Source organism: Octodon degus, unplaced genomic scaffold (genome assembly GCF_000260255.1).
Source record: "Octodon degus isolate 3935 unplaced genomic scaffold, OctDeg1.0 scaffold00032, whole genome shotgun sequence".
Lineage (NCBI taxonomy): Eukaryota > Metazoa > Chordata > Mammalia > Rodentia > Octodontidae > Octodon > Octodon degus.
The window spans coordinates 832,606-845,997 of NW_004524608.1; the positions used below are offsets into that span (position 1 = coordinate 832,606).

Here is a 13,392-nt window from a genome sequence, read left to right on the forward strand (position 1 = left end):
AGGCAGGTACTCTACTTCTGTCCTATATCCTCAGCCCCAAATGTTTTCTTTTTTTTAAAATTTTTTTATTTTTTTCCCCAAATGTTTTCTCTTCTTTTTTTTTTTTTTTAGGAACGGGGATTGAACTCAGGCCCTTGTACCAGGCAAGCGCTTATTCCCAGCCCCTTTCTCTCTCTCTCTCTCTTCTCTCTCTCTCTCTCTCTCTCTCTCTCTCTCTCTCCTCTTTCTTTCTTTTGCTGGCTCAGGCTGTGGCATGTAGAACTGGGGATCCAACCGGGGTCCCCCATGCCTGACTGAGACAGGATTTCACTGTGCAGTTCAGGCTGGCCTTCAGCTCACTTTGTAGCCCAGGCTAGTCTCGAACTCGCAACTATACTCCTCTCAGCCTCCAGAGCGCTGTGATCACAGGCGCATGCCACCACGCCAGGCTTCTTTTTTAATTTTTTTTTTTTTTTTTTCGCGGAACCAGGGATTGAACTCAGGCCCATGCACTTGCCAGGGAACCCCTGAGCCACCTCCCCGGCCCCTTCTTTTTTAATTTCTAAGAGACTCCAGATGTCTAGAATTTGGACAGCAAATCAACCACGTAACTATAATAGTTGTATTTGGCCTAGTGGGAAGAAATCTGAACTTAAGTTCTGGATCTCTCCCTTCTTGGCATATAACCTTATAACCTAACACCAAAATGTAGTCTTCCGAATTTGGCAAGATCCTAGTTATTCTTTATGGTCCATCTCAAAGTCACTAACTTTGCAAAGGACTCACAGCTCTCCACCTCCACCCCCATAGCTCTGCGCGCTAGTCTTTTGCCATTAGAATGGAGCTTTATCTTTGCGAGGCGAGCTGCTCGTGGAGCCCAAGCTCTTCGGCTAGGCAGCAGTGAACTGACATCTAAGGACATACAAAGTGGACACTTGGTGCTACAATCCCTCGAGCACCCCCAGCCTGCGAAGGCCAACCTAGATAGAGGTCGAATCCCCGACGTCTCCAGGGCCACCCTGCCACACACTGCAAGCACAGCTGGGTTTAAGGTGGACGCCTGCGCGCGGCGGCACGATACTCACTCCTGTCGTCCCGGGCGCCTAGCACACTGCCAAGGACCCGGAGTGCCTAGTAAACACTCGTGGACTGGGATGAAGCAGAGCGCAGGGAGACCCCGCACCTAGACGTGCACACTTGGCTCCGCCGGGCCGCGGTGGTGAGTGCCGAGCGGAGCCGTGGCATGGGACGAAGGGGGAGCGCTCCGTCCAGCCCGGCGCCAGCTCCTCCCGGACGCGCGGGCGAGCGGGCGGGCACCCACCGGCAGCGGGCACACAAAGCCCGTTCGGTGCGCTCGGCGCTCTGCTGCTCCGGACTGAGTTACCAGGAGCTGCCGAGCGGCTCAGGGTTGGGTGCCGGGCTGTAGCAGGCGTTGGGCGTCGAGCCGCTGCGCTCATCAAACCGCCGCGGGCGGGGAACGGGGGGGGGGGGGGGGGGGACCGGGGAGGAGGGAGGGAGGGAGGAGTGGGACCCGCGGGGGTGGAGGAAGAGGCCTCGCGCCGAGGAGGGAGCAATTGAATTTCAAACACAAACAACTGCACGAGCGCGTACCCACCGCGCCAAGCGTCGTCGGACCCGGGCCCGCCCCGTCCGAGCGGCGCGCGGGTGGAGGAGAGCCGTGGCCGCGCCAGAGCTCGAGCCGGGGGCCGCCATCGAGGCGGGGGCAGCGCGCGGGCCGGAGCGGAGCGGCGCCGCCACCGCTACCGCCGCGCGCTCAAACTTAGGCTCAAGCTTCCCGGCCCGGCGCGGAGCTCGGGGCCCCCGGAGCCCCGCCATGTCGCGATCCAACCGGCAGAAGGAATACAAATGCGGGGACCTGGTGTTCGCCAAGATGAAGGGCTACCCGCACTGGCCAGCCCGGGTGAGCAGCGCGGCCCGCACCCCGGCCCCCAAAGGCTAGGGTTGCGTAACGCCTGGGGGCCAGGGCGGACTGGCGGGCGGGCGGAGGGCACCTGGGTCCCGGCTCCCCGCCGCCCTAAGCCCACCCGCCGGTTACATAACGGTGGCGGCGGCGGGGGGCGCACCTGGCGGGCGCGTGCGCGGCGCGGACTCCGGGACGCGGAACCCCCCGGCCGGCTCCGCGCTCGGTTCCGCCCCCAACCCCCACTCTGCCGCGGCTCTGGGCGCGCGGTGCGGGTTTGGGCCGGCTGAGTAACTCCTCCTACCGCGCCACCGGTCCCCCTTTGAGATCCCCAGTTTCTCCAGTGACCGTCACCCCACAGTTTAGACTCCTTTTCCTGTGCAAATGGTTACGAAGGATCCCAGCCCAAATAGGGCTGGGTGGAGGCGGGGCGCTTCTAGAAAACTTTGGTTTGGGGCGTCTGTGCGAAGTCTGAAGTTGGGAGGGTCGAGGAGGTGGGGGTAGTGGAAGAAGGGATCTGTCTGGAAACTCTGGAAACTATATGCCAGCACCCATCTCTCTCAGTTTCACAAAAATGTCCTCCCTATGCTGCCAGCTCAAAGGTGGGACCGAGGACCGCAGAGCTTCACGTGGGGATGGAACCCCTTTTAGACAGCTTTAGTGGGGGTGGGGGAGCCCGAGACCCCCCCCCCCAGCATCCCTCCAGAACCTTCTCGGCTCACCACATGGTGAGCTGATCCCGCCAACAGAAGGGCCTTTAGCACCTGGCCAGGTGGGAGGGTGGGGCCCGGGCCGCTGAGCCGGGTGTTTATCAGCTTTCCCCAAAGACTAGATAGGTTGGGTAAAGGGTGGTGGTGTGGTTGCAGTAGACTGGAGGTCTCAGGGGTTAGTGCCTCTGGTAACTTGCTCGAAAGTTGGTGTAGAGGGGCCTTTGGTGTTGGGAGAGGCATGACTCAGCCCCCTGGAGTGTAAGGACTGTAGATGGAAAGCTAAGGGTAGAAAGGGGTGGAGGGAGGGGCCAGCACAGAGGGCTGCCTCGTGGTTTTGGGTTGCAGGGTAAGGCTGCTGCTGCTGTTCATCTGGTCTAACACTACCTTGAGCCCAGGAAAGCCTAGGAAGCTGCCCTGGTCCATCTGGGTCCTGTGCAGGACATCAGGCCTGTTTGGTTCACTGTAAGAAAAATCCAAGACTCTTCTCAACTCTTTCCCTCTCAGGGGAGGGGTGTGTGTTCCTTATCTCACATGCTTTGAGTTTCTCTGTCCCTGGAACTTTCATATGGATTAAGTAAGAAGTGTAGGGAGCAGGGCTCCCCATATCCAGGGCCTCCTGAGGGCCTGAGGAGGCAGAATTGCTTGTGTGCATGGACGTGTGGCCTGTGAGCACTCCTGTACTTTAGCCTGTACCCTTTGGTTCAACTGGCGTCTTGGCCCCAGTGCTAAGGCCCTGGTGGGCAGGGCAAGAGCTGAACCCAGATCTCTACTGCTTTTCCCTCCTGCGGTGAAACAAAGTCCAGAGGCTGGACTGAGCCATGGGGAGAGGAGGTGTTGGCAGGAACGTGGGTTGCAGAGAACCCCTCCTGGGTCAGGAAGAAAGGAAAAAGGGTAGAAGACACACAGAAGTGCTAAGAGTGCTTCCCTGTCAGGAAGACCCTGAGGTTTGTGATGACTTAAGTGAGGGCAGGGCCTGGCACTGAGGATGCCATCGGTTTGTCTTCACCTTGAGCCTCCAGGACCAGAGGGGAAGCAGTCTCTTCAGTTGAGGCCTGTAGCTTTTAGATAAAGTTAAGAGTTGGGATGGGGAGGTCAGGTTTGGATTTCAACAAGATAAAGCCCTACACTTTTCCTGACTGTTGACTGAGATAGTTGGCAGGAGGGGTGCACTCAAGGCTGTCCTGGGACCTCCCAGAGAACAAAGCCGTGTCTCCTCACCATTCGCTGGGCTGGCCTCAGTCGTGTGTGCCAGAGCCTTGAGAGGCCCAGCTCCTCGTGATATGGATGAGAAGTAGGGGTACCCCCTTGGGCAGGCCGACTCCTCAGCCACCCTTGTGGACCTTTCCTCCCTTGGTCCCTGCTGCTGGGGAGCATAGGTGATTATGGAAGGACCCAGTGCTTGAGAGCACAGCCTGAAGGGCCACGTGGTAAGAGGACCTGGCTGGGAGGATGTGTGAGTCCTTTTTTTTTTTTTTAAATGCAGCTCAGGCTGGCTCACTTTGTATCCCAGGCTAGTCTTGAACTCCCAGTGATCCTCCTGCTTCAGCCTCTGGAGTGCTGGGATCATAGGCATGTGCCACCATGCCCAGCCTGTGACTCCATCTTAACCTTTTCTTCCTCCTGCCCAACTTTCTGGGGGATCTCCAAGCACTTAATAGTTAAACTCCAAGACTCAGGGATTCCCCCCACCTCAGGTTCCTTCCTCCTCTCTTTCCTGTTTCACAATCCCAGAAAAACTGAGCAGCCCAAGGCCCTTTCCTCACTCTCTTTACTCTGTTCTCACCCTTTCTCTTCTCTGCTCCTTAGGTTGCCACATTTCCCGGCCCCCAACTGCCTATCGGCCTGCTGCCCTGGATTTTCCAGTTCCTGGGTCAGGTCGGCCCAGCCTTGGGTGTGGTGGTCAGAACCCAATGGCAGACGGCCTGGGCTTGGCATTCCCTCTGCCTTCCCAAGTGCTGGGGTGGTGACCCTGGTCTGCTTGGGGTCTGAGACCAGGGAAGCAGTGTTCAGTACCCCTCACCCCTCACACACTTCAGGTCCCTCTGCGAGGGCCTCAAGGACCTGCAGGATGGGCTGTCATTCAAAGGCAAAGGAGGGGGCCCGGGGAGATGGCTCTGTAGAGTAAGCCCTTGTGCAAGGGCCTGAGTTCAATCCCTGGTTTCACAAAAAAAAAAAAAAAAAAAAAAAAAAGGCATACAGGCCAAGAGGCCAGGCCTAAGGAGAAGGAACACGCCTGGATCCCTGCAAGGGCTAAGAGGTTACAGAGTCCTCTCTCCTGTTAACTGGTAGAGGGACTACAGCAGGGTCCTCAACTGGGCCCCACCATAAACCACTTAACATTGACTCACAGGTTCTGAGTCACAGCCTGGATATGAAGGCACCAACTGGGAGTTAGATTTGTATTAGGGTACAGGGCCCCCGAGACCTTACATTTCTCCCTGCCTAGGAAGAACCATCCTTCACTTCCAAAGTATACGAAAAGGCCTTTCCTTTAGCTTCAGGAGTGGAGGTGCTCCTATAGAGGAGCTCACTTTTCCCCACGCCTCTTTCTAGTGTTGGGGTTAGCCCAAGGGCCTTAGGAACCTTGTGAGCTCTACCCGCAGCCCTCTTCCTCTTTCTGAGCGGTTGGAATTCCGTTAAAAGAAAAGAGGGCCAGGCTAGGTTGCACATGCTTCTGATTGCAAGTTGGAGCCCAGCCTGGGCAACTTGGTGAGACCCTGTCTCAAAATAAATTTAAGGGCTGGGGAGATGGCTCAGTGGCCTGAGTTCAATCCCCAGTTCCGCAAAAATTAAAAAAAAAAATCAAAATAAATTTAAAAAGCTGGGTGTGGTGACAAATGTCTGTAATTCCAGCACTCCAAGACTAAGGCAGGAGAATCTCCTTGAGTTCAGAACCAGCCTGGGCTACATAGTGAGTTCAAAGTCAGCACGAACTATACAGCAAGACCCTAAAAAAAAAAAGATTAAGAAAGAACTAATAATAATAAGGGCTGGGGATTTAGTTCAATGGGGATGCCCTGGGTTTAAGCCAGGGTACTACAGGGTGGAGCATTCTTTCACCCTTCCCCCAGTTCTGAGTGGCAAGGTGGAAGGACCCTTTACTGGATGATCTCTATCTGGCTTTGTCCATTCTTCTGCCCCTTATCTCTGGGCCCATCTTTTCTGTAGCCTGAAGTCAGCACAAGGCGGGTGTATCTGGTGTGTCTCATTCTATTTTTAATTCCATCATTGTTTTATTTCTCCCTGCCCCTGGGCAGCTGGTGGCCTCCTAGATCCCCTGCCCCAACATTCACACTCCGTTGCCTGTCTCTCAAATTCACATTCTGTGGGAAGCTGGGCAGCCAGGTGCTTTGCAGTCAGTCTCCCTAGAGAAAAACTGTCTCATTCTGACCCTTCCCCCAATCCCATTCCCTTCCTGAGCCTCAGTTTCTCCTTCATCTCCCATTTACTCTGAACATGTTAATGCACTGGCTCAGGTGTGGGCATGGAGAGTGCCAAGATCAAAGTTCCTCACTGTACTCACAGCCACAGGCCCTTTTGCCCTCACCCCTGCTAGGTTCTGCTAAGAGCAGATCCAGGAGGCCTAGGAAAGGGCCTAGGCTATTATTGTCCTATCCCTGTCTCCTGGGATCTCTAAGCCCTGGAGGCCCTCATTTTGTTTTGCTTACCCCTCTGAGAGGAGGGCTGGGAGCTGGCTGGTGACCGGCACCAGGTGTCCTGTCCAGCTTCTGCCTTCCCCTCCCCCAAGGACTGGCTTTCTGAGAGCACATCCCCCCAAGCAGTCCTCCAGCCCTAGCAGTTTCTAGCACTTCTGGGGACCCAGGTGCTAGACTCCAGGCTTGGGGGTTGGAGTGTTAGTGTCCCTTCCTTCCCAATCTAGATAGAGGGCCTGGGGGGAGGGGTGGTCACATTCCTAGTTGCTGAGTGGCCCTGGAGGTGGGGTTGGGTTGTCATGGCAACGAGAATCTTGTTTGTGGGGGGGGAGCTGCGTGCCTTTCCACCTCCCGCTCTCACACCCCTGCAGGTTCCTTGTAGTGGGGAGGGCCCAGTTTGTGCTAGGTCTTCCTGGGGGGAGGGGCTGGACCTCTGTCCCTAGAGGCCACGGGGGCAAGAGGGCGGTGCCCAAAAGCCTGGAGTCTCCCAAGTCTGGAAAGAGATGCCCCTGGAATTCATGCCTGGGCCTCACCCCGCTCCTGGGTGTGTCTGGGCTCATTCCCATCCACACAGCCTCTCTGCCTCGCGAAGCCTCCAGTTACATCTTCTGTCCTTGTGTTTTTCCTTGTAATCACTGCCCTGGCCTGTCTGTCTGTACTGTCTTGTGTCTTGGGCTCCAGTCAACATGGCCACCTGGCCTCTGTGGGCTGGAAGCCAAGCTCCTGGGCCTGCTGCAAGTGTTGCTGGGAGTTGTAGTTTCACCCCCAGGGCAGCCAGGCCTCTGCTTCCAGGCCCTGATCTGGGAGGGGCTGGCTGGGTCACTCTTTCTCCCTTTCTCTGACCTCTGCATCTCCCACTATTTCCACGACAGCCCTGATCTTGGGCCAGGATTCCAGGCAATGGGTCAGGGCAGGAGATTATTCTTTTTATTTATTTATTTATTTTGTGCGGAACCGGGGATTGAACTCAGTTCCTTGCGTTTGCCAGTCAAGTGCTTATCCTACTGAGCCATCTCCCCGGCCTCCAGGAGATTATTCTTTTGCTTTGGGCAGATCACTTTTCTGGTCTAAGTTTCCTCATCTGAAAAACAAGAGGATTTGACTACTTTGGTGTTTTTCTTTAAAAAAATTTTTTTGGCCAGCTCAGCCCACCCTGAGGATGTTGCTGGGTGGCATGTGGTGTTGGGATCAAACCATGCTCCCCTGCACCTGCTTAAGCTTGCCTAAGCCTGCCTAAAGAGGCACTTTAGACTGTTGAGGTATCTTGCCAGCCACCACTTTGATGTTTTTCAAAGGGTTCCTCAGAAACTTTGGGGGCTGCTGTTAGAGCTGGTGTTAAATAGGTGGTCTGTTAGCCCCACCTCTGTACTTTCGCCTAATTAGTCTGTTCTGTTTTACAAGTTTATTCTGTCAGTACTTATTGTGTACCTATTGTGTGCTAGGGACAAACTTTCGGGATGGGTAAGAGCCAGGTAGTCCACACAGACATCCCCCAAGTATTAAGACTCCAGTCAAATGGAGTTGAAGGAAAAGTGCCTAGGGAGAAGTTTCCCTAGGGGATTGGCCAGGCCAGAGGCAGGGAGACTTTCTGGAGGAGGGTAGAGTGGAGGGTGTGAGGCTGATCAGGAGTGATAGCGACTGAGAAATGGAAAGGACAGGGAGGCTAGAATGGAGAGCAGCATCACAGGGCAGCTTGGTGAGGGCAAATACTTGCAGGATGTGCGTTGTGCTGTTGTGGTCTAAGCGTAGAGACCACCTATATTTTACAGGTGACAAAAGCAAAGTAGTAAGCTGTCTCATTAACAACCAAAGGTTGGGGCTAAGGGGATGGCTCAGTAGAATAAGTGCTTTTCTAGCAAGCACAAGAGCCTGAGTTCAATCCCCAATTCTGCCCCCACTCCCACCCCCCCCAAAATAAAGCATAAACAAAGGTGGCAGAAGAGATTCAGACCCTGCTGTTGTGAGAAAGACAGGACAGGTGCTCCTGGGGGAACAAAATGTATGCTCAGCATTTGGAAATTGTGGTGGGGCAGGAGAGAACAGAAGAGGAGAGCAGGAGCAGTGGTTGGATTCTGGGCAGTGCTGAGTCAGGAAGGTTGCAAGTTGGAGGCCAGCCTGGGCTATATGTCCAGCCCTTGTCTCAAAAATAAATAAATAAATAAATAAAAATAAATTTTAAAATGTGGCTGGTGCCTGGACATCCTGGGAAAGGTGCTCGTCTTGCTGCGAAAGCAAGGAAAGGCCTCCAGGTTTCAAATCTGACTTAATTTGAACAAAGTCACCACTAAAAATGGTTCACAAACCGGTCTGGTGGTCTCTGGGGACCCGCTGTCTGCTTTTGAGGTCTGTGCTCTCTCCTCTTGACTGAAGCTTTCAGAGCTCTGGCTCATGCCCACTTCCCTCATCTCACCCCAGATTGATGAGATGCCCGAGGCTGCTGTGAAATCCACAGCCAACAAGTATCAAGTCTTTTTCTTCGGGACCCATGAGACGTGAGTGAGGGGCAACGAAGTGCCGGCTGGGAGGACTGGGGAGTGATGTTTTGGGCCACACAGCCCAGGGGCAGCAAGGGGCTTGAGAGCATAGTCTCCCATCTCTCACCAGGGCATTCCTGGGCCCCAAAGACCTCTTCCCTTATGAGGAGTCCAAGGAGAAGTTTGGCAAGCCTAACAAGAGGAAAGGGTTCAGCGAGGGGCTGTGGGAGATCGAGAACAACCCAACTGTCAAGGCTTCTGGCTACCAGGTGAGCTGCCGTCTGCCCCAGAAGCCCCCTGGACAATAGGTGTGGCCATGGGCTCCGGGAGCCCTGGCCTCCAGGTGATGCTTACTTAGCCTTTGGACCTCAGGGTTTTTGGGGTGTGGGGAGGGGCTTCCTGCAAGAAGGGATGGGGTTTCCCGTGTTGCATAGTTGTGGTTAGGGCCAATATTAGATGGCGGTGGTAAGTAGAGACAGGCCTTTTGGGCTCAAAGTGAGTGCAGGACATGGCCTTCCTCCTCCCACAAAGGCTTCCAGGAGGAGGTGCTCATGAGCCGGGCAGGATGAGGCGGGAGGGCGGGGGGCGGGGTTGGCGGGGAAAGGGTCCCAGCTCCCTCTGGGAGAAGTTGACCCGAGGTTTTGCCTCCTGCTCCAGCCCTCCCCCCTCCTGCACAGAGCCCTGCCTGCCCGGCCAGTGGGTTTACCTGGGGGCTAATCCGACAGAGGTGGGTCTCAAATCACTTGTGAGACTGGGCACCAGGGTGGGGGTGGGGGTGAGGTGGGGAAAAAGAAGGAGTGAGTGAGGGGGGACTGGGGGAGGGGGCCCAGCGTGGCTCCTGCTGGTGCCACTCAGCCTCTGCCATCTCTGCCACAGTCCTCTCAGAAAAAAAGCTGCTCAGAGGAGCCAGAGCCTGAGCCTGAAGCCACAGAGGGTGACAGTGACAAGAAAGGGAATGCAGAGGGTAGCAGCGATGAGGAGGGGAAGCTGGTCATTGACGAGCCAGCCAAGGAGAAGAACGAGAAGGGGGCACTGAAGAGGAGAGCAGGAGACCTGCTGGAGGTAAGGACTCCCCTAACCATTGACAGGGTCCCTTGCAGCAGCAGGGCTCTGCCTTGGGGAGCCCTCATGCTGACAGACCCTAGACTTGGAGAGCCAAAGAGATGTGGCATACAAGAAAGCATTGTAGTTAAGAGGGGGCTGCAGACTGGGTGTGGTATGCATACCTGTAATCTCAGCACTTGGGAGGCTGAGGCAGGAGGATCACTGTGAGTTCATGGTCAGCTTGACATACATAGTGAGACCCTGTCTCAAAAAAAGAAAAAGAAATAAAGAGGGGGCTGCAGAAGAACTGACTGGCTATAAGCTCAGGAAAGAGAAGGAGCCTGGGGTGGGGATACAAGTAGGCCTCAGCCCATTTCATCTCTCACTCCTGCCTAGGACTCCTCCCCTAAACGTCCTAAGGAGGCAGAAGACCCAGAAGGGGAGGAAAAGGAGGTAGCCACCTTGGAGGGTGAGAGGCCTCCCCCAACAGAGGGGGAAAAAAACAGCACCCCCTCTGAGCCCAGCTCTGGCCGGGGCCCTCCTGAGGAAGAGGAGGAGGAGGAAGAGGAAGAGGCTGCGAAGGAGGATGCTGAGGCCCCAGGCATCAGAGATCATGAGAGGTGAGTGTGCCTTCTTGGCAGCAGCCACCTTGGGAGAGAAGGCCTGCTGTGGTCACCCTCTCAGGAGGTGGGTGGGCTTCCAGTAGACCAGCCCAGGCTGTGCAAGTAACCCTTCTCCCCTCTACCATCCCACAGCCTGTAGCCACCAATGTTTCAAGAGGAGCCCCGCCCCGTTCCTGCTGCTGTCTGGGTGCTACTGGGGAAACTGGCCATGGCCTGCAAACTGGGAACCCTTTTTTTCCACACAACCTGCTCTCCTCCACTCATTTCCCCCACCATAAGCCCAGCCCCTGGAGATTGACCTGGCGCTCACTTCCAGGTCCCTGACACCTGAGACCTGAGTCAGGGCCACATACTCAGCTCCTGGGGATGAGACACGGTTATTGTGTCCCATGCTGCTTGAAGCTGTCTTCTTGGGCTTCTGTGGGCCTGGGCTGGCTGTTCCCACCTGACTCCTTCCTCCCCTCCTATAGGGGTTCTGGTGGTGTTGGGTAGGAGCAGAAGGGGTAGAGCATAAACAGGGTGGGCTTCAGGCTGGGGTGTTGGGGGAGCAGGAGGGCAGTGTCCTGAGCTCCTGTCCCCTAGTCCCACACCTCTTTTTTCCCAGCTGCCTAGATTCAGGGAAAGTGGGACAGCCAATGGGGGAGGGCTCCCTTTCATAAATCCTTGATGATTGACAATACCTATTTTTTTCCTGATGCTCCAAGGATTCTAGGAGTTGTAGTTTTATCATCAAAAGAATTTGGGGCTTTCAAGTTGTTTGGGCCAAGAACTTGAGGTCTGAAGGGTTGGCTTTACCCATGTGGGTAGGTAGAAGTGTTGAGCATCTTCCCCCTTTAGATTTCTGGGGCCAGAGATGGGCTACCCTGGGGGAACTCCTGCCGGCCCGTGTCCCCTTTTTCCACAGTACTCAAGGCCAGCCTAGTTACGTATACCACCCAGACAAAGGAAAAGATACATTTTTTAGGAAATGTTTTTAATAAAAGAAAATTACAAAAACAAAAAAAATTTTAAAGCCCCCTAACCCTTTGTGTGCTCCCTATTCTGCTCCTTCCCTATGTTGCCCCCATTTCTGAGGTGCACTGGGAAGCTCCCGTTCTGTGTGGGGCTTGATGACTTTTTGTAGCTGGGGCTTTGGTGTTTCTTCTGGTGTCATTTCCTATCCACATACCCCTACCTGATCCCTTGGTGTTTTCACCAGATCTGGTTTGTAACTCACTGAGAAGACAGAGAGTGAGTGCCCTCTCCCAGCCTCTTCCTAGTGGTTTCTCACTGCTCCATCTCTTGTCTCTTATCCCTGCCCCTCTCCCTTGGGCTCTGATGAAAAATTGCTGACTGTAGCTTTGGAAGTTTAGCTCGAGAACTATAGATGAATTCAGTTCTAGGAAAATAAAACCTGTTGATTACTATATTGGATTCTGACTGATTCTTTTGGGACACTCGGTAACTGAAGAAGGAATACAAATGATTCCCTAATCACCTCAGATTGAGGCAGGAAGTGTCAGTCCATCCCCTTCTCAGGCCATTAAAAGTCTAAAACTCAAAGTGAGAGCAGTCTTAGAACAAACTGCCACCCATTCTGCCTGTTCTGCACACTATGACAGTTTCTTCTGCCATGAGTCGGAGGGGTTAGAAAGCTGGATGTGGTGGTACGCAATGAAATTCTAGCAGTTTAAAAAAAAAAAAATTCTAGCAGTTTGAGAGGCTGAGGCAGGAGGCTTATACAAGTTTGAACCCAGTGTTGGCAATTTAGCAATTCAGGGTTAAAAAAGAAAGAAAAAAGGGGCGGGGGAATAGTGTCTGAAAATTTAGAGGAGTACAAAGGTTCAGAGTTTAATCCTTAGTACTACCCAAAAAAAATTGGAGAAAAAAAGGGTATGGTGGGAAGAAGGTGCCAGAATTGCCACAGCCTAGGTAGTCATGAAGTGGTTGATGACTAGAAGCAATTTTGATTCCCAAGGCAGGCAAAGATTAAGGTATCCATTTCTCTTTGCTAATGCTACTGCTGCCAGACCCAAGTACAGCTGATCACTGCATGAAAGCCCACTTAAATCAAGGGACAGAGTGTTGGGGCAAAGAAGATGACTTCATTCAAAAAGCTAGCTGAGGGCTGGTGAGATGGCTCAGTGGTCTAAAGCACCTACTTAGAACAAGCTTAGCAAAGCACAGGGACCGCGGTTCAATCCCCCAGCACCACATGCCAGACAGCCCAGCCCCCTGGTGGGCTGAGCTGGCCACACACACACACACACACACACACACACATAAATAAATAAATATTTAAAAAAAAAAAAAAAAAAGCTAGCTGACCAAGATGGAGGACTTAAAAAAAGTCTGTCCTGGTGATTGATTTAGGGATGATTTTTTTTTTTTGGTGGAACCAAGGATTGCACTCAGATCCTTGTGCTTGCACTTATTCTACTGAGCTATCTCCCCAGCCCTGATTACAGATCAGTGATTCCCTTACCAGGGAGGGTTTGTAGCCAAATGGCAGTCTCATTTTATTTATTTATTTATTTATTTATTTATTTGCGGAATGGGGATTGAACTCAGGCCCTTGCGCTTACCAGGGAAGCACTTAATCCACTGAGCCATCTCCCCGGCCAGGCAGTCTTTTTTTTTTTTATTTTTATTTTTTAACTTTTATTTTATTGGCGGAACCAGGGATTGAACTCAGGCCTTGCGCTTGCCAGGCAAGTGCTTACTCTGCTGAGCCATCTCCCCCCCCCCCCCGTCTCATTTTAATAACCTAGTTAGGAGATGCTTGGTACAGGGTGTTCAGGGTCTCACTACATAGACCAGATTTGTAGTGATTCTCCCATTTTCAGCCTCCCAAGTGTTGGGATTACAGGTGAACACCACCATGCCCAGTCTCAATTACATTTCAACAAGCCCCAGGGGTGGGGCCAGTATGGCATGCCAGGGATCAAACCCAGGCTGCTGCGCTCTGCCCTCCTGAGCTATCTGGTCAGCCAGCCCCTTGGGGGGGGG

The 13,392-nt window shown here is 53.8% G+C and overlaps 1 protein-coding gene across 3 annotated transcripts; it reads left to right on the forward strand.

The window, feature by feature from the left end:
- Positions 1-1,073: 1,073 nt before the first annotated feature.
- Positions 1,074-11,810, forward strand: Hdgf (heparin binding growth factor). 3 transcript variants are annotated; one of them, XM_023713649.1, is made up of 7 exons: positions 1,515-1,900; positions 8,679-8,755; positions 8,868-9,006; positions 9,395-9,464; positions 9,614-9,799; positions 10,178-10,401; positions 10,537-11,810. In XM_023713649.1, the coding sequence occupies exons 2-7, from the start codon at positions 8,749-8,751 to the stop codon at positions 10,541-10,543; spliced, it is 633 nt and encodes a 210-aa protein (XP_023569417.1). In that variant the 5' UTR covers positions 1,515-1,900; positions 8,679-8,748; the 3' UTR covers positions 10,544-11,810. The 3 variants fall into 3 exon arrangements, with proteins under 3 accessions (XP_023569418.1, XP_023569417.1, XP_023569416.1); XM_023713650.1 differs by lacking the exons at positions 1,515-1,900; positions 9,395-9,464 and adding an exon at positions 1,074-1,198; XM_023713648.1 differs by lacking the exon at positions 9,395-9,464.
- Positions 11,811-13,392: the final 1,582 nt, after the last annotated feature.